Here is a 25,547-nt window from a genome sequence, read left to right as displayed (position 1 = left end):
AAATGCCATGGTAATCTTTCAGAACACAGTTAATTGAAGTTATATTGCAGGAGCCAGACCAACTTGCCCGTAGCACTTGACAATCTGGAACAGCAGGTATTTGTCTTCCCTCAATTTCTTAGTTTTGATTATTCATGAGATTTGATGAGGGAAAACTACACCAATATAATGACCTTCTTAAGACCTGAGAGAATTGTATGTATATAGTACCTCATTATGTCTTGGTTAAGGAGGTCAGCCATTTCGGACTGATGAGAAATTTCTTCACTTGGTTGTGAATCTTTAGAATTCTCTACCCTAGAGCGCTGTGGATGCTCAGTCATTGAGTAAGTTCAAGGCTGAGAGCGATAGACTTTTGGACTCGAGGGAATCCAAGGTGTATATGGGGATCAGATGGGAAAGTGGCGTTGAGGTCAAAGATCAACCTTGAGGGGCTGTATGGCTGACTCCTCCTATTATGTTCTTATAAATAACCAATAATCCTTCAGGTGGGTTTGAGGGAGAAATGTTGGCCATTTCAAATAGTGCCATGGGATCTTTAATATCCATCTAAACCACTGGCATAGGCAGACCGAACCCTGGTGCAATGCCTTGTCCAAAGTGACAGCACTCCCTCACAATATTGCATTGGCAAATTAGCCTAGATTATGACCTGACTTGGTGTTTTGGCAATAGAGGCAAGGTGCCACTGGCTGAGTACTGATCAACCCATCCAGATGTCTTGCAAGCAGGAATAGGTGGAAGGCCAGATATATAATAGAGAACTGCAAAATCTCAATTGACAGTGTAGCTCTTGACAGGACACAGGTGACCAGATGTTCCCAATAATGCCCATGAAGCATTGGCTCCATTTATGCTTGTATTTCTTATTCACTGGTTTGTCCTTTGTGAGTTATTTGACCTGTTGGTAGGGGAAGAGCTATTTTTGCTGTTATAGCCTCATTGGTAGATAAACTTCAAATCCATGTTCTATTAATTTATCTTTGGCCCATCAAGTCAAAGTTTGGACACCCGAAGCCTACCAAAATAAAATAGCCTCCTGGTTAGTTGAAACACTTGCCAGTCGAAGATTCTGGACTTTGCCAATGGAAGAGCCAATGGAAGAAGTTGATCTGCTGAAGGCAGGGTGACAACTATAATCAGATGTGACTAAGGCTCTCCCCAAACTTGCTAACTATAGCAGGTATATCAACCAACCACCTGTATTTGGTGCGCCATCTAGCAGGGAACAACTTGCGTGAAAGAATGGGAAGGGGTGCGGAGTGGAGAGGAAGATGAGAGAAATGTCAAACCATTTATCCTACCTAGGATTAAGATTTTAACTAATTTTTTAATTACATTTCTTTGTTATTTTTGAACATGTCATTAATGAAACGGCATAGACTACCCACATGGTGTTTAGCATATGCATAGCGAAGTTACAGTACATCTGATTTTACTAGAAATTGGATTAGAATTTTACTTAGCCATGGCTTTATCTCAAGCGTGAGGTAGCACTTCTATCATTGAAAAGGCTGCCTTGACCACACAACTCACCGTGCCCTAGCAAACTGAGTTGTCTTTTCTTGCTTAACATGAATTGACACTATTCCTGAAGAAATTAGTGCTATATCTTTGTTCTACTTCATGTAGCTCCAAAATGAATGTAGGCTCGGAAGCTCTTGTGTTAGCATTAGTAGTAGATACTGACCCAGCTGTTTGTGTTCTATGGGAGCAATCCTTTGACATGCTGGTGTGCAAATAATTTTGGTCCTACTTCCACTGTCCTACTTTCTGATATTACAAATTTACCGCGAAAGAAAAGGATTTGCAATCTAATTGTTAAGTAATCCTCATACCATCTTCTACCACTGTTGCCTCACATTTAAAACCACAAAGATGCACAGTTTGGCAAGTGTGTATTGTATAATTTCACCCTCTGGGGCATCAATAAGGTAGCAACCATTGCATTCTGTGATTATGCATATTTCATATAGTGTTATAAACTAAAATGATAAAACTAAATGGTACAATTTTAAAGGGGGTGCAGGAACAGAGAGACCTGAGGGTCTATGTACAGAAATCTTTGAAGGTGGCGGGACAAGTTGATAAGGCCGTTAAAAAGACGTAGAGTACAAAAGCAAGGATGTTATGCTAAACCTTTATAAATCACGAGTTAGGTCTCGGCTGAAGTATTATGTCCAATTCTGGGCACCACGCTTTAGGAAGGATGCCAAGGCCATGGAGAGGGTGCAGAGGATTGTTCTCCATACATTAGAGAAGGTTAATGGAAGATTTAATAATGGTGTTCAAAATTAGTGTTTTGATAAAGTAAATAAGGAGAAATTGTTTCCATTGGCAGGAAGGTCAGTAACCAGAGGACACAGATTTAAGGTAATTGTTAAAAGAACAGAGGAGAGATGAGGGAAATTTATTTTATGCAGTGAGTTATGATCTGGAATGCATTGTCTGAAACGGTGGTGGAAGCAGATTTAATAGTAACTTTCAAAAGGGAACTGGATGAATATCTGATTTTTTTTGGGGGGGTGGGATTGTATGGCTATGGGGAAAGAGCAGGGGAGTGGGACTAATTGGATAGCTCTTTCAAAGTGCTGGTACAGGCATAATGGGCCGAATGATTCTATCATTCCTGCCATTTAAATTTAGTGAGTAATCTGGATTTGTTGGTAGTACTGTATTACTGGTGTGTTTTTAAATATCCTCAACTCTTTTGGGAAGTGGGTAAGATGTTGCTTGTCTTACAGACTGGATTTTGAAATGCTTATTAAAAAAAAAAAGTCTTGCATTTATATAGCGCCTTTCACGACCACCGGATGTCTCAAAGCGCTTTACAGTCGATGAAGTACTTTTGAAGTGGAGTCACTGTTGCAATGTGGGAAACATGGCAGCCAATTTGTGCACAGCAAGGCCCCACAAACAGCAATATGATAATGACCAGATAATCTGTTTTTGTTATGTTGGTTGAGGGATAAATATTGGCCAGGACACCGGGGATAACTTCCCTACTCTTCTTCGAAAGTGTCATGGGATCTTTTACGTCCACCTGAGAGGGCAGACGGGGCCTCAGTTTAACGTCTCATCTGAAAGATGGCACCTCCGACAGTGCAGCACTCCCTCAGCACTGCACTGGAGTATCGGCCTAGCTAGAGATTCATGTGGTTTCTTTAAAAGAGCCCGAATCTTGATTTTGTTTTGGTTGGATGAATGAATTGGTCTATATAAACTCACGGAACAATGTCTGCTGTATGTAGCTGTGAGCAATTTGCCAAATATTTAACCGGCAGATATTTGGAAAGTGATTTAAGGTATATCCTAGATGCTACGAGCCCAAGAGGTCAAAGTATCTAATTGACCTCACGTATGTTGTGATAACAAAATCAGTTAAACTTTGTAGACTACAACTCTCAGAATGTACCAAACAAATGCACATTAGATTTACCAAATCAGTGAAATAGATTTTTGTAGTACATTATAAGATTTTTTTGTACAAAAAAACAAAAAATGCTGGAAATACTCAGCAGGTCAGGCACCATCTGTGGTGAGAGAAACAGAGAGTTAACGTTTCACGTTGATGCCCTTTCGTCAGAACGTTTGTTACAGTCTGCAGAAATTATCAAACAAATCAAAGGATTGAAGGCTCTTTATTCTGGTCTTTATTATTTGTTTGATTTGTAGCATAGTTTTCTTCAAGCTGGATATGCTGGACTTCTGCAGTGTTACAATCCAGCAACTCTTTTTTGGATAGTACTCTCAGACGGATGACCTCTTCCACCTTGTGCCTATCTGTTTTTTATTTTTCTGTTTTCTCTTGGTTTTCGACATGGACACATCCTTGTCTCCAGAACCGCACTCCTCTTCTGTTGAAACATCTTTTATGGCTTTTTCACTGTCTTTTCTTTTTCTCGGTCACTAATTCTCCTTACTTTTGCAGAGATTCTTGCTGCCTCAGGCAGGGCTGTGCAGGGCCAAAGTCTTGACCAATCTCAACCAGGGGAAAAAACTGACCTCTATCCAATGGCAGTGCTCAACTCCAGCTTACCACCCCACTCATTCACATCTAAAGGAGAAAGAAATCGCACCCTTCTGCACATTTATTCACTTGTAAAACAAACAATAAAAGGCCTTGAACATGCTGGCCTCCCTGTATTATATTTCTCTGTGAATGAAGAATGAAATAATTCAGAAGCCAATCACTGATCATCATGAGACTTGGGGAAGCATCCTTATATTCCCGGGATAGCAATGAGACCAACGTATCAGTGCGACAGGCAAAAGAGAAAGAAACAAAGGTTCTGCCAGGACCACTCGGCTCCAGACCTCATTATGGCCTTGGTCCAAACATGAACAAAGAGCTGAATTCCAGAGGTGAGGTGAGAGTGACTGCCCTTGACATCAAGGCACCATCTGACCAAGTGTGGCACCAAAGAGCCCTAGAAAAATTGAAGTCAATGAGAATCGGGGAAAACTCTCCATTGGCGGGAGTCATATCTAGTACAAAGTAAAGTGATTGTGATTGTTGGAGGCCAATTATCTCAGCCCCAGGACATTGCTGCAGGAGTTCCTCAGGGCAGTGTCCTAGGTCCAACCATCTTCAGCTGCTTCATCAATGACCTTCCCTCCATCATAAGGTCAGAAGTGGGGATGTTCGCTGATGATTGCACAGTTTTCAGTTCCATTTGCAAATCCTCAGCTAATGAAGTAGTCCATGCCCGCATGCAGCAAGGCCTGGACAACATTCAGGCTTGGGCTGATAATTGGCAAGCAACATTCGCGCCACACAAGTGCCAGGCAATAACCATCTCCAACATCATCTAACCACCTCCCCATGACATTCAATGTCATTACCATCTTTGAATGCCCCACAATCAACATTCTGGGGGTTACCATTGACCAGAACTTAACTGGACCAGCCACATAAATACTGTTGCTACAAGAGCAGGTCAAAAGCTGGATATGCTGTGTAGGCCACTTTGTGTAAGATAACAGTGGGACCAGATGAAATAGCTAAGTGGGCCATAGATTGGATACTTAGTCCTATGGGAAACTTTAGCTTGATATGCAAAGTCAAGGTCAGCCAAACCCACAATCCTGGCTAGAATGTAAAAGTTGCTTCAAAGGAAGCTGGTTAACCTCTATGTGGATTGCTAGGAGTCACAAAATTCACCCAGGGGATAAAAATAATATTGGGCCAGATTTTGTTGTAGGGGAATCTAACAGCGTCTGCTGTTAAACTTGCCCTTGCACGTATAGGTTTCAAAAAAATGTTGCGTGGTAAATTGCTGAAAGTGCGAGCTGATAACATCGCAGCGAGGGAAACGGGGCACCTGGGACTACCTTAATGAACAAGGTAAGCAATTGTATATCTCCTTAACCAATCAGGTTGAAGGATTGCTCACGGACTTTATTTTTTTAAGAAAAGTAAAATTGTCTCTTTGTCCAAATGCCTGCTACGTTTAATTTTTTGTGTTCTTTATTTTTCTGTTTGTGCTTCCAGCTCTTTTTCTCATTATTTACGTAGGTTTCTCCTTCACTGTGTCTCCTTTCTCTTCTGTACATCTCCCAAGCAATGTATGACTTTTGCCCAGGCTCCTTTGTCCAAGTCCTCAATTTTTATCTTCCCTTTTTAAAGCCCAGGTTACAGCAAGGTGGTGGTTAACATATACTGGCTTGGAGGTAGGTGTGGGGATCACATTTAGAGAGTTTGAGCTGCTGGAACATGAAGGTGAGAGGGAAAGTAGGGGCCTGGATATATGTGTGGAGGGAGTAGGGCCAGGAGGAAGTAGGGATTGGAGTTGGTTGGAGAGGCCAGGACTTGAGGGGTATACATGAGATCATACAGATAGACTGAGGTTGGGTGGAACTACTTGGTTTGCTGTGATATTGAAGCCCTTAGGGAAGTAGCTCTGAGAAGCCTGAGGTATGAGATCATAGATCACAAACAGAGTTATCGTTTCAGGTCGATGACCTTTCATCAGAACGTGCTGACAAAAGGTCATCAATCTGAAATGTTAACTTTGTTTTCCTCTCCATAGATGCTGCCTGACCTGCTGATTATTTCCAGCATTTTCTGTTTTTATTTCTTTCCTCCTCCTCTGTGCCTGTGACATGGGCTGTTAAAGAGGTAAAGCCTGTGGGAATTAATTTCAGTACAAAGTACTCCGCTCTCCATATAATAATTTTCAAAAACACTCACTAGCCTATCTCCTGCTTATTCAGTAAAATGTTTCCGATTCCACCATTTTGGGTCCCTACTTACAGACCCAGAGTCACTCTGATGATAGTTTTAAAAAATGGCATTTTGGTGCAGTTTTGTATGGAAGTTACTGCTTTGCACCAGTTTGGAGCCTGATCTTCAAACATGCAAGTTGGGAAAACCAATTCAATAGTCTCAGCTTTTGCCAATTCACAGCAGCTCAGTGTCCAAGTAGAGACCTGTAATCTTAGGTCTTTATTCAAAACAATGTGCTGAGACTGCAGTTTCTGAGCCTTTCACCCCATCATGTCACCTCCTCCAACTCTTCCCTGGATTCCTGCTCAGTGTCCAAACTCAACCCCTTCCCCACTCCAGCCCAGTAAACGCCTTAGACATTTTGTGACATTAAAGATGCTATATAATTACAAGTGGTGGGATCATTGTGCCAAATCACACAATTTTTCCTCAATTCAATTAAAGTATCTTTTTGTAAAAACACTATAATTATAAAGGTGGAAAGTGAAGTACTGACACTGGCAAGTCTAAACTGTCAATGTAACTGTTTTGCTGTATATTTAGTAAAGGTTACAGCAATGACTCAACTATCCAAGAAACCAACTTTACTTCAAGGTTGATTTCTTAAGTCAGCAGAGGCAGTACTTTATACTTGCTATAAATACGCAATGTAACATTGGAATTAAGATGTTAAATTTTTTGATGCTGGTATTTTGTATTTCTATTGTATTAGCCACACATATATTTTAAATAATTGTGACATTTCAATAAAAATTTGCTTTATTGGATAATTTTCTACGGAAACTTAGAACTTAGAGATATAGGGCCAGAAATTCAGGTCCCCACGGGTGAGTACGCGCTGTGTACTCACGCGTAGGGCCAACGAAAGTGCCGGTTTCGTGCATGCACTGTGCATGCGCTGGAAACCGGAACTTCTGTTCCCTTGAAGGAAGGTGTTCACAGGTCAAACGCGTGTGCCAGAGAGGCAGCGCGGGTCAAACGCGTGCGCCGGAGAGGCAGCGCGTATGCCTGGAACTTCCGATTTTTTTTACAGGTTTCTCCGTGCGGGTAAGTCTCTAGCAGCTGCGCGTGAAAAAAGCAGTCGCAAGGCCTGCTTTTAACAAGGTAAGAGGTTAATTGAGTAAAATTAAAACATTTTTTCCACAGGTTTATCATTTTAAAATACTTTAAAGAAACGTAAGTTTATTTTTAGCCCCTTTAAAAACTTTAATTTTTTCAAAAATTTAAATTTTTGTTTAAAATAGTTAATTTATGTAATTTATAGTTATTTTTAAAATGTGATTTTTAAAAAATATTTATTTGAAGTTTTACTTAGGTTTTGGGGCCGATCTCTATTCATAGATTTGACAGGTCTTTCTGTCAAATCTATGAACGGAGATTCCCTGCTCCGATTGACTCCCTGTGGCCCACGTGATCCCAGGGGACGCTGCGAACTAACTTTGCCGCTGGGATACGCAAGCACTGCACTGCAAGCAGCTGGAGGAAGCCCAGGATCGGAATCCCACGCGGCCCCACAGCACAATGGCAGGCGCGCTAGGTAAGTGCGGGTCGGGGGCTTGCGCCCGCGGGAAGCCTCCAACCCGAATTTCTGGCCCATACAATTTTAGATGATTGAGGTAAAGTACATTTTATTGAACTGACATTTTTAAAAATGAACGTAATATGCTAGGAGACTGTTGTCGAGGACTCCACTTCACATTCTGAAACTGGTATTTTCAGAAAATTCCACTTGACCTTTTAGCAAAGTTTTTAGAGCAGGCTATCTTTGACTATTCCAGGAACTTTAACTTCCCCAATACCACGACAATGCCTCTTTCATTGCACTGAATTACATTCATAGAAAGTGAGCCATTAGTCTCTATCACAATCAATAGAAACACACCGATAGAGCCATTTATTAGCGAAGTCTGTAGTCCCAATGTTTTGTAAAGTTTCCATAGCAACATAAAGCCAAGAATGAGAAAAGACTATTTTGTCTGTCGAACCTCATCCCTATGCAGGATTAAATGGCCTTAAACCATGCTGAACCCTGCGAAAACCCTAGGAAGTCCAGACTGCACCCTTCGAACAAAGGACTTACAAGCAGCAGCTGGGTCCAATTAATGACTGGCACTGGGTAGACATACATTACAAGTCTAGAGATAATGGAAGGCTTACATTTTTATATATTTTTTATCCACACTTTTGGTTTGTGCCTTTTCCTTTTTTTCTCTCCCACGCGGCAGCTGTCTTTCATTCTGCCAGCGCATTTCACACTTCATCTAGAGCCATCCTTTGTTTCTGTACCTGCCCTATTACCATCTCGTCTCGCCTTGAATATCTCTTAATGTCTCTTCACCTCTCACAGAACTTCCCTTTTGTTCTTTCATCCCCTCCCCCATTTCCCAGCCCCCACACCTGCTTTTCAATCTGTTTCATTTCCTGCTTTTTTCTCAGTTCTGAAGAAGGGTTTCGACCTGAAACGTTAACTCTGTTTCTCTCTCCACGGATGTTGCCTGGCCTGTTGAGTTTTTCCAGCGTTTTCTGTTGTTATGAAGGCTTACATTGGTTGGGTAAGATGAGAAATACCTGGAGCAACTCAAAGGAAAGTCAGTTTTATCTGGTTGTTACAAATTCAGGTCTGGCTTAGATACCGTTTCAGGTTCAGTGGTATCAGTCACTCCCGTAAGCAGTCTGAGCATCTTACTTTTATGGGAGTTTATTGACACTGCCCTATATCTACTTGCATGATACTGTAATCCAGGGGTGTACCAACAGCATCCCCTCATGACCTGAACCAGATATTTGAGTTTTTTTTTGCATACATACTTCTTTAAATCTCTCTGAGCAAGGACCGAGCAAACACTTGGTGATATGAGGCTTGATGTGAATTGATAAGCTGCTTTATTTCACAGTAAGGTGAACATACAGAATGGCAGTTACAGTCAGACTCAACTAATTCAAACCGTACAACTTATTTTTGCATAATACAAAATAAAGAACATGTCGTGCTTCCTTATATCAATGGGCTGTCTTGACATAAACAAAATAATTTCTGACTATTCTCCCCTGCACTTCAACCTTCTTGCAGACTTCAGCTGCTTGACTGCCTCACCATTCTATTTCTAAACATTCCCTTGGCTGCTGATGTCTGTATGTTTCATCTCTTGCTGCTCAAAGCCAGAAAGGGAAGGCCTGCCAGGCTTCCTGCCAAGCACCCAGAGCCAGCAACCCCCCAACACATTGGGTAAAATGTGTTTATAGATTACCGAGACGAGCTAGCAAATTACTTATTATTTACAGTTAATCCTCAAACAATGTCAAAGCTAGCTCATTAGCACCTCATCTCAGACCCCCTTTTTTAAACTTGCATTTATGTATTTATTGGATGTGGAGTTGAAAGAAACATAGAAACATAGAAGATAGGAGCAGGAGTAGGCCATTCAGCCCCTCGAGCCTGCTCCGCCATTCAATGAGATCATGGCTGATCATCCAAATTCAGTACCCTGTCCCTGCCTTCTCCCCATATCCCTTGATCCCTTTAGCCTCAAGAAATATATCCAACTCTTTCTTGAATATATTTAATGAACTGGCCTCCGCCACCCTCTGTGGCAGAGAATTCCACAGGTTCACCACTCTCTGGGTGAAGAAATTCCTCCTCATTTCAGTCCTAAATGGCTTACCCCTTATCCTTAGACTATGACCCCTGGTTCTGGACTCCTCGGCCATCAGAAACATCCTTTCTGCATCAAGTCTGTCCAGACCTGACAGAATTTTATAGGTTTCGATGAGATCCCTTCTCAATCTTCTAAACTCCAGTGAGTATAAGCCCAATCGACACAATCTCTCCTCATACGTCATTCCTGCCATCCCAGGCATCAGCCTGGTGAATCTTCGCTGCACTCCCTCCATGGCAAGAATGTCCTTCCTCAGGTAAGGTGACCAAAACTGCACACAATACTCAAGGTGTGGTCTCACCAAGGCCCTGTACAACTGCAGCAAGACATCCTTGTTCTTGTACTCGAACCCTCTTGCTACGAAGGCCAACATACCATTTGCCTTCTTAACCGCCTGCTGCACCTGCATGCTTACCTTCAGCGACTGGTGCACAATAACACCCAGGTCTCTTTGCACTTCCCCTTCTCCCAATCTATTGCCATTCAAATAATAATCTGCCTTCCTGTTTTTGCCACCAAAGTGGATAACCTCACATTTATCCACATTATAGTGCATTTGCCCAACCTGTCCAAATCGTACTGGAGTTTCACGACATCCTCCTCACAGCTTACCCTCCCACCCAGCTTTGTGTCGTCTGCAAATTTGGAGATATTACATCCAATTCCCTCGTCCAGATCATTAATATATATTGTGAACAGCTGGGGTCCTAGGACCGATCCTTGCGGTACCCCACTAGTCACTGCCTACCACTCGGAAAACGACCTGTTTATTCCAACTTTTTGCTTTCTGTCCGCCAAGCAGTTCTCTATCCAAGTCAATACCTTGCCCCCAATCCCATGTGCCTTAAAGATTTATTGGATCCCCTTTTAACCATTACTCCTCACACGGATTACAGATTTACCGCCACAGCATTTTTACACCTACATCTCTCAATAAAGCATCCAACTGCATTTGGAACATTCCTAATACTTTTGTTTCTGCTACTTATTCCAAATCTTTATCTGAGTAAAGAAGTTCTTCCTAATGTATCTGTTTTAAATGCCTCTCTCTTTGTAAGTGCCTTCTCCACTTTGGAGGTAGGTGAGCACTGCATTCCATGAGTGCTCTGGTTGATGACGCCAACTGTTCCAAGGAGTCACAATGTGACCAACTGTCTGGGCCACCCACCCAAAACTGTCAAGGATGCGACTGACCCTGGATCAGAGATGCTAATCTAGACAAAAAATTGTTTTAGGTTTTCTTTAATTAAAATGTATGTCCTTTGGCCTCATTTTTCAAAATTGACCATCGCTCTACCATTTAACATTAGCCCTGCCCCCACCCCGCCTTCCCCCCCTTAAAAGTGTAAGCCTAGCCTGAATGTTATTTTTTTTGTTCAGCAGTGGCTTGCTGTGTGCTGGTGGTATTGTGGTGTGTTAAATTGACAAGGGGCCTTGTGTAATACATGTATAGCATGTTTGACAAATTAAGACTTATTATTAGATGGAGTGTTTGAATCCCAATCCAATGGGTCACAAATGGGAATTCTGCTCTTTCAGTTTCAATACTTTGTGGCCGACCCAAGGATACCTGTTAGACCTGGGGTGTCAAACCCAATTTACATGGTGGGCCTGATCCGGCATCCTGGCGTGGGCCACACTCAGCAAAAGTTATTTGGACACACTAGGTTAGAAATTGGTATGCGTTTTGCCATTTCCTAGGTTTCACTCACCCCCTTTACCGGCGGGTCCTCTCTCGGCGCTGCTCCCACTCACCACCTTGCTGCTGCTGCTCCTGGCTCTATGGAAGATGCTGGGCCCCAACTCCACCCCACCTACCCCATTATTCTCCTCCTCCCCTGCCCAAGCCCCAATCACCTCGACCCCAGTCCCTAATCTTCACTTCTGCCCCCGCCCGAGCCCCAATCTACTGACCCCATTCCACAGTCTGCCTACCTCCCCCAAGCCCACATCTCTGAACTGCATTTCCCTAGACTCTCTTCCCCCAAGCCCCCATTTCTCAGTCACTGACTGCCCTCAAGCCATCTCCTGACTACTATATGCCAGTCTCCCTTTCTCTCCCGAGCACCCCAACCCCAGTCGCCATCACCCCCTCCCTGACTGCCAATCCTATCACCCTCTCGCTTTCTCCCCCACCCCCTTCCAATCTGTCGACTTCCCCCAGTCCCAATCTGTCGACTTCCCCCAGTCCCAATCTCTCGACTTCCCCCAGTCCCAATCTCTCGACTTCCCCCAGTCCCAATCTCTCGACTTCCCCAGTCCCAATCTGTCGACTTCCCCCAGTCCCAATCTGTCGACTTCCCCCAGTCCCAATCTGTCGACTTCCCCCAGTCCCAATCTCCCGACTGCCCCACCCCCTGAGTCCCAATCTCATTCTCCTGATCACTCCCCCAAATCCGAGTTTCCCCAGCCCCGGACCTCTCCAGGCTCCCTCTCTTCTTCCCTTTCACCTTTAACGCACTCATAAGTGGGTCTGGCTCTCTGTGCCTGCGGGGTCGGGGTGGCATCGCGGAGCTGGCGGGGAGGGGGGCGCCGCTATGATTTAAAAGTTTAAAAGCTGCAGTTCTTCCAGGCTGTGAGAAGCAGTGCCCGGGAGATCCATGTCCCATTTCGTGACACATTGCAATACTAAGCGCAGGTATACCGCAGGCCGGATTCATCTGCATCGCTGACCATATGCTTAACGACCCAGTTCTAAACTCAAGGGAATACAAGCCAAATTTATGCGACCTATCCTCATAATTTAACCCTTTATGCCCTGATATCATTAGGTACCCAGACTTGAACGCAGTGCTCCAGATGGGGCCTGACAAAACTCGGTACAATTGAAGCATCAATGCCTCAGTTTTGAATTCCAATCCCTTTGAGATATAGGCCATCATTCCATTAGCCTGCTGCTTAAATAATTGGTGGTGTACGAACAGTTTGTAGTTTCTGGTATCTGTCCTCGGGGTCTGGGAATAGTGAATATCATAGGTTGACCCCAAAAGTCTCTTTGAAACATTAAAAGTAATTAATTTACAATGTCTGCACTTGCCTAGTCATTTGGCAGGATCGTGTTACTGGAAGAGACACTTTTTATATAAAGAACGGATGTGGTAGCAGAAATCGACGAGCTGAATAAAAGCGTCCTGATCGATTTTTGCTGACTCATTATCTGTCTAAATATAGAAAAAAATGCCCAGCATCTAACAGAATTGTCAGTGGTTGTACTTGGAAGGGGAACTGCAGAACACTAAAAGAACACTAGATGGCACAATTGTTTGCAGTTAATGCGCGTTACTGTGAAAACTTTGCACTATACAAAAGGACAACCGGACTTCCAGCTGTATTACCCATTTGCCGAAACAGTATTTTGCACTGACCTAGCCTCGGTTAGTTTATACTCGGTATACTAGTTGCTACTTTTAGAGAGGCGTGAGCAGGCAGCACCAACATACACGAGACCACTCTCAAACTGGTGACGAGTAGAGCACCGGGTATGCGAAGCCCTGGTAACTGAGTTCCCAGTTGTGTTGAACTTTGTTGTTAAAGGGCTAGTGGGACAGTTGATTCTTCATTAACGCTAAACGCGTCGCGTGGGAGCTAATGTTGAAATGGTTTGTAACAGTTGCTGTGGCCGGCCCGTGTGAAATTGAAATGATGTGAGGCTACCACCGAACTGAGCCACACACACACTTTTTTCACCACCTACTTCTCTCCTGAAGGAATAGACTCCCTGCTGCAGAAGGTTGGACAGGCGCCCTATGGGATCTGCCGAAGTCGCCATTCTTTATGGGTGCCCCACCACACTCCCAGCTGACATATGCTAACTCGGCACAGACTGGGGACCTTCCCGCTCTCTGTGCTCCAGCAGTTGGCTGCCTTGATCGTCTGTCTAATCGGGGACTGCAGTTACACCCTGCATTTTGCCACCGTCAACACTGCTTCAGAATTGTGAGTTTGCTCCTGCCCTGCGAATCAATTCATTAAACTGCGTTTCCCACCTCGACCAAAGAGGGGTCGGCCCTGTATTCAATTATTTCAAGAAAAATATGAAAGCAAAATAATTACATTATTGAAATTGGCATATGTTATGAACTAATGACTGGATATGCCCGGTAAAGCATAGTGAATCAATTTGCAACTATATTGTTTTATTTAACTATAAGTCCAACAAAATCTCAAACTAGTGTGAAGATCTAATGGTAATTAAACATGTATTTGAAAATACGTCGTTCTTTTTGAATATAGTTTTATTTAGATTTTAATAACTTATATTGTGAATCTGTATTCCACACAGTTTAGAACTGATGATTTGGCCCTTTCAATGCTCTTGCGCCTCTTATTGGCCAACATTTCTTGGACCTACAGCTGGTTCTACGCACTCAGGCCTCAGCACAATCTTCTTCATAGTTTTAGCCTTCTTTCGGAAGATGGGCTTTGTCTGTTGTCTGTCATAGAAACATAGAAGATAGGAGTAGGCCATTCGGCCCCTCGAGCCTGCTCCGCCATTCAATGAGATCATGGCTGATCATCCAATTTCAGTACCCTGTCCCTGCTTTCTCCCCATATCCCTTGATCCCTTTAGCCTTAAGAAATATCTAACTCCTTCTTGAATATATTTAATGAATTGGCCTCAACTGCCTTCTGTGGTAGAGAATTCCACAGGTTCACCACTCTCTGGGTGAAGAAATTCCTCCTCATCTCTGTCCTAAATGGCTTACCCCTTATCCTTAGACTGTGACCCCTGGTTCTGGACTCCCCGACCATCGGAAACATCCTTCCTGCATCTAGTCTGTCTAGTCCTGTTAGAATTTTTATAAGTTTCAATGAGATCCCCTCTCATTCTTCTAAACTCCAGCGAATATAAGCCGAATGACCCAATCTCTCCTCATACGTCATTCCTGCCATCCCTGGTGAATCTTCTCTGCACTCCCTCCATGGCAAGAACATCCTGTCCACCATATACCACTCTGCTTAGTGACATAACGCCCCTTACCCTGAACGTACAAGGAATCCATATCCCTTCCTGTACTAGGTAACCTATTAACGGGTGTTATAAAGTTATATAATATTAAAATAGAAAATTGCTGGAAATACACAGCGTGCATCTGAAATGGAGGGCTCCACCTGTACTGACTCTCTCCAATACTGACTGGCCTGCTGTATATTTCCAGTATTTGCAATCCCCACTCACCACTTTTCCAAGTTTCTATCTCCTTTGTAAAATGATCTGCTGTTTGAATTCAACTTGATAATGGACACACATAAAATAAAGCGCCGTCCTCGCGGTGCCAGGTTATACTCCGAAAGCTCCTATAAAAATGTTGGCAGAGACTGCAGCCGTGTTACTTACTGTTCCCGGCAAGTCGGTGAGGTAATGGGACTTTTGCAAATGATTTGCGAACCAATCTGTCACTGACACAGGGTCAGTGAATTACATCATTGCAGACTGCAGAGCCAAAGTATGTACGTGTAACTCCTTAGAAAACAAAGGATGACTTTCTAATGGGGACTTAGATTAACTTAATTTAAAGCGTGCCATGATACCACGGCTGGTGTTTGCTGACTGTTAACTTCTGCAAACATTCCCAGTTAGACACTAAAGAGCCCTGTGCGTATTGGGCGGGGGGAAGAAACATGTTTCCATGGAGTTAAAGTGGTCAGGATATAAACAGAGCCTTCAGCTGGAAGGGAGGGGGGAAAAAGTGGCAACCGGAAGCTTGTAATCTCCACTCGATAGGCACAGGCAGGAGTAATACGGGCGGGCGTGAGTTACAGGCAGCTCACCAAAAAGTAAATACGGGCTTGTCCCGGCCGTTTGTGCCTCGGGTGCATATTTGATGAGACAGGCGGACGGGACGAGTTTGCAGAGTGAGCAGTGTGCACTGAGCCAGGTTATTGGGGACTGACAGAGGCGGAGAGAGAGTCACGCGTGTGGGATGGAATTCGACTGAGCAGCAATTCACCAGGTCTCTACCTGAAACTGACCGGGGCAGGAATTTAAAGTGGGAGGAGAGGAATTAAAAGGGGAAGGGACTGGTCAGCAATTGGGAGAAACATGGCGGATCAAAGCAACATCCAGTCGGCTGCTAGTAAGAGCATTCGCCCCTTCAAGTCCAGCGAGGAGTATCTGTACGCCATGAAGGAGGACTTGGCCGAGTGGCTCAACGCTCTGTACGATCTGGATGTCCACGTCGACATTTTTATGGAAGCGCTAGAGACGGGATGTGCCCTGTGCCAACACGCCAACAACGTCAACCAGAGTGCCCTGGAGTTCGAGCAGAGTTCTCCCGAGGCGGCCGGCAGGGTGAGGATCCCCCGCGGCGAGGTCACCTTCGCCTCCAAGCACGTCTCGCCCGGCTCCTTCATCGCCAGGGACAACGTGTCCAACTTCATCGACTGGTGCCGCCACGACCTGGGCATCCGCGACGCCCTGATGTTCGAGACCGACGACCTGGTCCTCCGCAAGAACGAGAAGAACTTTGTGCTGTGCCTGCTGGAAGTGGCCAGGCGCGGCTCCAAGTTCGGCATGCTGGCCCCCATGCTGATCCAGCTGGAGGAGGAGATCGACGAAGAAATCCGCGACGCGATGGCAGAACCGCCCGACCAGGAGGCTTTCCGCCCTAGAGCCCAGAGGAAGCTGTGCGACTTCAAAAATCTGGACGCCATGGTAAGTAATGCTCATTCCAGACCAGAGCAAGTCCTGCACAGCCATTCCGCTGCATTTTTTGTGTTGGTGTTTTATAAAGTGTTCAGAGTTCACCCAGTAGCACCGCATTGACATTTTGGTTGATATCGATATTTCATTGTAAAATCTGTCTCCTTTAAGATTATGCATAAAGTGCTTCCAGTTTCAATATATACATCTAACACAAGACTGACATTGTACTGTGCATGACCTACCGACATCACTGGAATTCTGCTGTTCCTGTCCATTTTATAATGTGCATATATTTTAGCTTGAGCCAGACAACATGTATATTTGATTTCTAATGTGCATATATTTAAACCCTGTATTCGTGTATAATTTTTAGTTTAAGACAACATGTATATTTAATTTCATCAGTGTTGGTGATTATTTCTTGGACTCCAGTTATAGGACGCTGAGGCCAGTATCCAGCAAGATCAGCGTTCTATTGTGGCAAATTGCACTCTACCCACTAAGCTCTGTGCATAAAGCTTCACTCTCCCTGCAGCTGTTTGTTTAATGGGAGAACATAGGCACGCCCTTCTGCAGTTATATTCTAAGCAATTTTTAAATCCTGGTTTCACAGTGGACTGCAGTTCGACACCACACAGTGCCAAGCTCAAGCAATGGGAGAGCCCCTTGAGGCCATCTCCCACTGCTTTCCTTTCGTGGATTCCAGCGACTGATCAGGACCTGACTTTAGAATGATGCTTTCAGGTTGAGGTGGCTTCGAGAGAAAATTTTGAGGCAAAGTCAGTCCTCTGTGGCAGAGTTAGTAATTTCATGCCTGAACAAGCAGGACCACATTATTCCAGGGTACTGGTAATGATTGACCAGCCAGCCTGGCTTGTTAATCAGCACCTGATGAAACCACCTCTGCATCTGTGTGAAAGTGGCCTTTATAATTGAAGCCCACGACACAGGATTAAGTTGATGCTTTCTTACCTGTTGTTCACTATATCATTCCAAACATTTTCTCAAACCTATACTGAGCAACTCTTAACATATATGTTGAACAATAATAGCAAATGCACAGGACTGTGTTTAAAGGTAGTGACAAATCTCCGGCCTTAGGTGACCGAAGGAAGAACTTGTGTTTTATAATAGCACCTTCACAACCAAGAATCCCAAAGTGCCAATGAAGTGCTTTTTGAACTGTGGTCACTTTTGTAATGGAGACGTTCATAAACAGCCCAAAATTTCACCTTTCTGGTTTACATCCTTTGAACCACTTTTCTGTTTAACAGCCTTGTGACTCACTCCAAATAATTTTACCTTGTACTATTTTTATCCAAGTTTTAAAGAAAACTTGTCATAATGAGACATTTAAAATACTCCATTGTGAATGTGGAGCTGTCAAGAACTCCTGGTACCGGCTAGCCATTTAACAAGGGCTCAAACCAGCACTTGCCACTTGTCTAATGATCAATTAGTGACTACCTTTGGAGGGGAGGAGAATGGTAAGTGAGCTTTCTTTCAAGTTGAGGTGGCTTCGAGATGAAAATTTTGAGGCAAAGTCAGTCCTCTGTGGCAGCGTTAGTAATTTAATGCCTGAACAAGCAGGACCACATTATTCCAGGGTACTGGTAATGATTGACCAGCCAGCCTGGCTTGTTAATGGAACCTAGAGAAGTAGACCTGTCTCTGGGGGCTGGGATTCCACCTGCTCAAACCCAGATAACCCGGTAAACCAATGCCCTAACTGGTAAGGTAGTCCTAGCTGGTCAAGCAATGGTAAGTTTATCATATTCTAATAAGCTACCTGGTTCCAGCTGGTTGAACTCCAGCAATACCTGTGTATCTGCTTTTGAGGGTGGGTTCAATAAGCATTGGCTCCTTGGACTTGGGTCAGTGGGGTGTTGTGCCCCTATGGAGAGAGACTGTGCACTCTATTGGGTGAAAACATTCTACATGTGCAGATATCTTGGTGGATTGGTGAACTTTACATGTAGTGATGAGGTTCTGCACATGGCAGACCCGCAGTTGAGAAATAAATTATGAATATGCCAAAAAATACATGTAAATGCATTTAATTTTGTTATCCAATCATATTAAAAATATTATCACAAAACCAATCCCAAATTTTACAGACTTGATGTAACTAACCATGAAGGACTATCTGCTTTGGTCCACTGAGCAACCAAATGAAATGTGATAGGAGTTTGAATAACCAGGAATTTGCAGGTGTTTTGCTTATTGGATTTGCACATTTATTGATGGGAGTGCTGGAGTTTGGTTCCAGTATCGTGCCATGTCGCGAACTGATGTCTCCAAGATAATAGCCTATTCATATGCCTGGTTATACTGCAGTTTTTGCATTAGTGAACACAACTACAGTATTGCTAGGGTGTGAAGTTAATCTGAAAGTGCATTAAATATGGCAAGCAGCATGAATCCATTTTGGCAAATGTAGGATAACTGGTGTGAAACAAACATGAAAAAGTTTTGAAGCTAGAGTACTGTGTCCAATTCTGGGCACTGCACTTTAGGAAGGATGTCAAGGCCTTGGAGAGGATGCAGAGGAGACTTACTGGAATGGTGCCAGGGATGAGGGACTTCAGTTACATGGAGAGACTAGAGAAGCTGGGATTGTTCTCTTTGGAGCAGAGAAGGTTAAGGAGAGATTTAATAGAGGTCTTCAAAATTATAAAGGGTTTTGATAGAATAAATAAGGTGAAACTGTTTCCACTGGCAGAAGGGTCGGTAACCAGAGGGTGGGGGGGGGGGGGGAGAATTCCAGAGTTTATTTTCGGAAGTTAAATTAAAACTGAAAATGTGCAGGATTGCCAGTCACCCCAATGTTTGAGGCGAGTGGGCCAGTTCCTGTAACTATGTATGGGAGTTTCTGGTTCCTTTTACTCTACTCAGTATGTTACTTAATATTGAACTCTCAATATCCATTTTGTCCTCGTACAATTTCAAAGAATGAAAGGGTTAATAATTGACCCTAACACAGCCACCACAGAAAATAAAATTTGCAGATTAAAGCACAGCCACCATATAATCTCTTGTATGTCTATATGGACACACTCCTGTCTGGATCTGAGGTAAATGAATCTGATGAAGTACTGCATTTTCAATCATAATTTGTAACAGGAAGAGAATGAACTGAAAATATTGAGCATTTTGTGCATCATTAAATGATGGACGCACCCAGTCTCATTGCATAGGAATCATTTTGAATAGTTAGCGCACCAATGAGGATTTGCCTTACAGATTGAGGTGGTATGCAAGTCATTTAGTTCTCAGAAATTCCTGGTAATTCGCACAGGATTGCCCTCTACCCATACAGGAAGCCGAGGCTCGTTAAAGTGATGTTTCAGATGGATTACTCTAAAGGTTGATCAGACTAAACGCTGGAAATTTAAAATTCTTGCTTCTCATCTGTACTACACCTTTTCTATAGGGATTTTTCAAATAGATAGTTTTGTCTTTGGAATCTAGACACCTACTGAATAATTTAGGGAACAATTGTATAAATCACCATTTAAACTGTAAAGACTTCTAGTTCAGTTATGCTATGCAGTTTGTGCTTTGCATCAACCCAAATTGTGGCGTCATTAAGGTCTTGAAGTCATCTAACGTGCAAGAAATGTGAGATCACCCCAGGAGGTTGTCCCACTCCACTTTGGCTTCACTCCAGATACAGTGCCTGTAGCCAATGCAGAGCAAAGCTTTTTACTTGCCTATTTTCCTGAGCCTCCTGGATCCCACTATTTTGGGAGGTGGCACCCTGTTGCAAACAATGTTTAGCATATTGCGGGAATCCGACTTTCTTCTTCATAACCACTTTCTCTCAAAGTGCTGACTCTTCCTAGGGTATGTTTCATGGATTGAACAGCAGCCTTCAACTCCACCTCGCTTATGAGTAGCCCAGTAGAATGCCCATTCTTTAAGTGAGGCTAAAGAGTGAACGTCGGCAGGCTATTTCATCAATTAAGGGGATGAGACAGGCACTGATCCTGTTCACCCGCACAGAGACTCTTCAGTTGGTGGGAAGAATGGGATTGGGGGGGGGGGGGAAGAAAGGGGCAATGGGGGTCAGAGAAAGAGGGAAAATGGGGTGAGGAGAGAGAGAGAGCGGGGAAATGGGTGTCAGGAAGAGGGGAATGGGGTTTGGAGGGGGGGGGGACCCCAGAAGGCTGTGGATGCTCAGTTGATGAGTATATTCCAGACGAAGATCAATAGATTTTTGGGGATAGGGCGAGAAAGTGGAGTTGATGTAGAAGTTCAGCTGTGATCTTTTTGAATGGTGGAGCAGGCTTGAGTGGCTGTATGGCCTACTCCTGCTCCTATTATGTTCAGTACAATCGCTGGTTAATGATCAGGCATGGGAACCTTGACTGATTTCATTTGGTTCAGCTCAGCTCCTCCAGTGTCCCATTGCTGGCCATAACGCATTCTATTTCTAAGACTTACATTGGCCCGTATTTTGCGACCCCCTACTGGCGCGGACGAGGTGTGTAGATGGCCATTAAGTGCTGCGCAAGTTCCGGGTTTTCGCGTGCGAAGCACTTGCGTGAAAACCCGAAACGTGCGATTTGTCCAGAATTTTCTTGACAGATCCAACGCATCCCCGGGAAAAGGGCAACCGTGGCGGAAAGTTGGGCTATTTACCCAGCGAATGCCCGTGAAATTCTTACGCCTGGTAAAAGCAGACGTAAGGCCTGCTTTTACCAGCATAAGAAAAAAAAAATCACTTGCACATTAAAAACCTGTACAATAAGGTGTAAGTATTTTTAGCCCCTTTAAAACATTTAAATTTATTTTTCAAAATTAAAATTTTGTTTAAAATATTTAATTGGCATTTTAATTGTAATTTTTTAAATTGACGTGTAGATGTATTTTTGGGGGTATTCCCATTGATTCCTATGAACTGCCTGTGCCCCTGGGCTACGTGGGCCTCTACCCGGAGAGGCCCAGGACCGCGAGGCTCCACACCTCCCGGACCACCAGGTACGCGGGCATTTTATTTGCGGATCAGCAGCGTTGCCCTGCGGGAAGCCTCCGGTCGCAAATTCTGGGCCATAGTGTTTTCAACAACAAAAGAATACATTTCAAATTATTTTTCTCATTTAAACCAAAGGACTTGATGAAGCTGTCTGGCGAGTCCATTTGATCATTATGCTGTGATATCCTAATGGAAGTCTGGTATTTTTCCACATACACAAATGCTATAGAAACAACTGCACAGGAAGAAAAATGTTGATTTATTTTTGTTTTTTGCTGAATGCTTACAGTTTGCACTTGCCAGGGCTAAATTTGAAATGCTGCCAAGGCTTTTTATCCCAAGGTTCAAATAAACATTGAGAAGTTTGCGACGCCGTAATCTGACACTTTATTGTGCACCTCCCTTTGTCTGCTAAATTAACATAGAAGCGGAGCAACATTTAGGTAACTTTGTTTAATAATGACCACAACAAGAATAGGAGAGTAGAATGATATAAAGTTCAACCAATTTGCAAGATGGATGCAAGCATGCAGCAAAATTTGCATGGTTAACAATATAACATCAGTTGTGTTGCAGTTACTGATGCAAAATGTGATGCATTTTTAGGAGCGATTATACTTGTATACTGCCACCTTAATAATATTAAATGAGGGGAAAAGAGCGTTCCAAGCATGCAGTCAAATGCTTGCACAGAGTGCTTACTGGCCTCCAGTGCTGTTCAAATTTCTAATGTTGGAAAATTGTCTTTTTTTTAAAAACTACAGTATATAAAGGTGGCACGTTGACCCACCATTTAGAAGTTTAAAGTCTGCTGTGCAGCTAAGCAAAATAACTAGACCAATAGGCTGCAGTTATACTATAACTACCAGATGAGTAGCCTCAATACTGGTCACAGCCAGCAGTACCTTATTGATATTCACTTGCATTCACAGCCAACTATTAAGAGGCCAGGAAAAAGCTTTGCATATTCTGGTTGGTACATTTTAACTGTATTGCGTGGAGGCTAAAAAACATTTAAGTAAATTCTATCTAAGTTTATAAAGTCTCCAGGAGGTCCAACAGAGCTTTACCCCGTGCAGTGTTGAGCTGAGATGGGCTGGTACAGGGTGTTTGACCGGTTTCTGGACGGTGGGTTCAAGCGGCAGAACCATACCACAGTATGAGCCAGCAAAACCAGGTGAAGAGGAGAGATACGGGCCAATGTAAGTCTTAGAAATAGAATGCGTTATGGCCAGCAATGGGACACTGGAGGAGCTGAGCGGAACCAAATGAAATCAGTCAATGCTTCATCTCACCCTCAGTAACCCCCCCCTGGGCCACACACACACTACTTTGGATCAGGACCTTACTCCAGTGTCACTTTTATGGTCTCTGCTCAATGACACTAAAGTATCAGTATTATTGCATCCATAGTCTTTGTCTTAATTTGTTTCAGATTCTTTTTTAACCTTGTGTTTTGTTTTGAACTTTTAATATCCAACAAATTCATTACAAGATCTCTGCCAAAAATTAGTCGTTGGTCAAGTCAAATTTTACCTTACTGAGGCCAAGTAGAATTTGTAGCTGTAAGTTTCAATTAAATATGCACCTTGATGTATGTAGAACAATGGGGACTAAACAAGTGATTTGTGCTAAATAACAGAAAATGCTGGAAAAACTCAGCAGGCCAGGCAACATCCGTGGAGAGAAAATAGTCAACGTTTCCAGTGAAAACCCTTTGTCAAGACAAGTGATTTGAGCTGATTGATTTGTCTTCATTCCCTTGTGTCCTGCTGACAATCAGGGACTCTCTTTATAGGGAATCATCGTAATTATTTGAATAGGTTAACCAACACGCCATGAAATGTTCATTATTTTTAGCGAAAAGGTAGACTTGAGTATAAAGCAGGGAAAACCGTTTTATAAGTGTCACTTTTCTGCTATAATTAGAAAACATAGGAAAATATACTCATGTCACTAACATCTTAAATCAATATTTAATATATCTAATATCAGGCATTCTAGATAATGGACATTGCTCTGTTATACAACGTAACAAACACGGCAGCCAAATTGTTTTTTTTCCATAAAATGAGTAATTTTGGGACATGATGTGGTAAGAGCATCATGCTTGTGGGGAACAGGTGACTTTGGTCCTATGGTTCCCAAAGCTCCCCACCACTGGGGTTTTTCTCCCCATGTCTGTTAGAGATTGAATGCTCTGATTAGTCAGCAACTCCATCATTGTATCATGCGACAGCAGAATGGTGGAAGGCGCACTAGATGGATCTTGGTCTTTATTCACAGATCACACAGAAACCCCACAGTGCAGATAGAGGCCATTTCGGCCCATCGAGCCTGCACCGACACACATTCCACCCGATCCCCGTAACCCCTACACCAACACATATCCCACCCTATCCCCGTAACCCCACGTATTTAATCCCCCTAACACCTAAGGGTCAATTTATCATAGCCAATCAACCTAACCCGCACATCTTCATCTAGCAATTCCTATGTTCTCATGCCTTTGATCACCCCAGAAACTTCAATAACCGCAGTTGAATTATTTATTTAAAATTTTTATGGTTTTTGTATCTGGCCTGTGTTCAGTTCCAATAAATGATTCTTTGAGGATGTATGATGATGATTGATGATGATGCCTGAGGGCAGACATCTAATCTGGTCACTTAAGCTTAAAAGTGCACTCTCACTTCTGTAGCAGCAAGTGTTGTCAATATTAAGTGATTGAAATGGTTCTGTTCAGATCAATTTAATGTTGGAAGGAGCCCAATAGACATTTTTGGAGGCCTCCCAAATGGCTTATTTTATAATTGTGCGTAACTGAGCTATAAAAGACCAAGACGATCCCAGGTTTGGTTTCTGGTCTGTGCTGGGTTAGCTAAGTGGCAATTAAGGTCCTATACCTGGGTTAGGAAAGTGAATAATCAACTGTTTCCTATTTCTGTTTGTTATCCAGTGGTTAGTGTGCATGTATGGAGATCGAGGTGAGGATATGATTGGGTGTTGCCCTTCACAGGTGAGTAGACTGTTGACATTTAGGGCTGGATTTTGTCAATGGGGACATAAGAACATAAGAAATAGGAGCAGGAGTAGGCCAATCGGCCCCTCGAGCCTGCTCCACCATTCAATAAGATCATGACTGATCTGATCCTAACCTCAAATCTTCTATCACTCTGCATCCACCCGAACCCATGTGATCTCCCGGGAGAGGCGAAAAACCAGATCAAGACCCAATGGCCAATTTGGGAGAAAAAAATCTGGGAAATTCCTCTCCGACCCATCTAGGCGATCGAAATTCTTCCAGGAGATCACTCTGTCCCTATATTTTCTACAGTACTTACCTTCTGTAAAGGCGATCTCCACCCCAGCCAGAAACAGGAATAAAACCATCTCCTGAAATCTAACACAGAATTAGAACACAGTAGGAGCAGAACCAGGCTACACGGCCCCTGGGCCCACTCCACTACCCACAGGGCCATGACCATTCCGAACCTAGACTCATGTCCAATTTCTTGCCTGCTCCCCGTAACCCTTAATTCCCTTTACTTCTAGGAAACTATCTATTTCTGTTTTAAATTTATTTAATGATGTAGCTTCCACAGCTTTCTGGGGCAGCAAATTCCACAAACCTACCACCCTCTGAGTGAAGAAGTTTCTCCTCATCTCAGTTTTGAAAGAGCAGCCCCTTATTCTAAGATTATGCCCCCTAGTTCTAGTTTCACCCATCATCGGGTGGATGCGGTGAGGATGTTCCCAATCAAGCCCCTTCACAATCTTATATGTTTCAATAAGATTGCCTCTCATTCTTCTGAACTCCAGTGAGTAGAGTCCCAATCTACTCAACCTCTCCTCGTATGTGACGTGATGGAGGCGGGACTCCGACTTTTTGGGTTGTAGTCCCGCCTCCATCGATTTGTGGCCGACCCACATGATTTCCCCTTGATTGACCTTGTTGAGCCCGCTCAGCAGTCCAATTAAGGGACACCCGGTTACAGGTGACGTCAGGGATTGACATTTCATCTGCCAAGAGCTTTT

The 25,547-nt window shown here is 43.4% G+C and overlaps 1 protein-coding gene across 2 annotated transcripts in view; it reads left to right on the top strand.

The window, feature by feature from the left end:
• The first annotated feature begins 15,315 nt into the window (after positions 1–15,315).
• gas2l1 (growth arrest-specific 2 like 1) overlaps positions 15,316–25,547 on the top strand; it is a 68,207-nt gene continuing 57,975 nt past the window's right edge. The window contains exons 1-2 of one of the 2 annotated variants that reach the window (XM_085961495.1): positions 15,316–16,540; positions 24,469–24,528. In XM_085961495.1, the coding sequence (XP_085817621.1) occupies positions 15,929–16,540; positions 24,469–24,528 (672 nt within the window). In that variant the 5' untranslated portion in view covers positions 15,316–15,928. The remainder of the gene's footprint in view (positions 16,541–24,468; positions 24,529–25,547) is intronic. The other variant, XM_085961496.1, reaches the window with a different exon arrangement.

The sequence above is a fragment of the Somniosus microcephalus genome, chromosome 19 (assembly GCF_052327205.1).
Source record: "Somniosus microcephalus isolate GS21.2 chromosome 19, FLI_Smic_1.0, whole genome shotgun sequence".
Classification (NCBI taxonomy): domain Eukaryota; kingdom Metazoa; phylum Chordata; class Chondrichthyes; order Squaliformes; family Somniosidae; genus Somniosus; species Somniosus microcephalus.
Note: the sequence above shows the minus strand (reverse complement) of the source record. Positions and strands in the feature narration are given on the sequence as shown.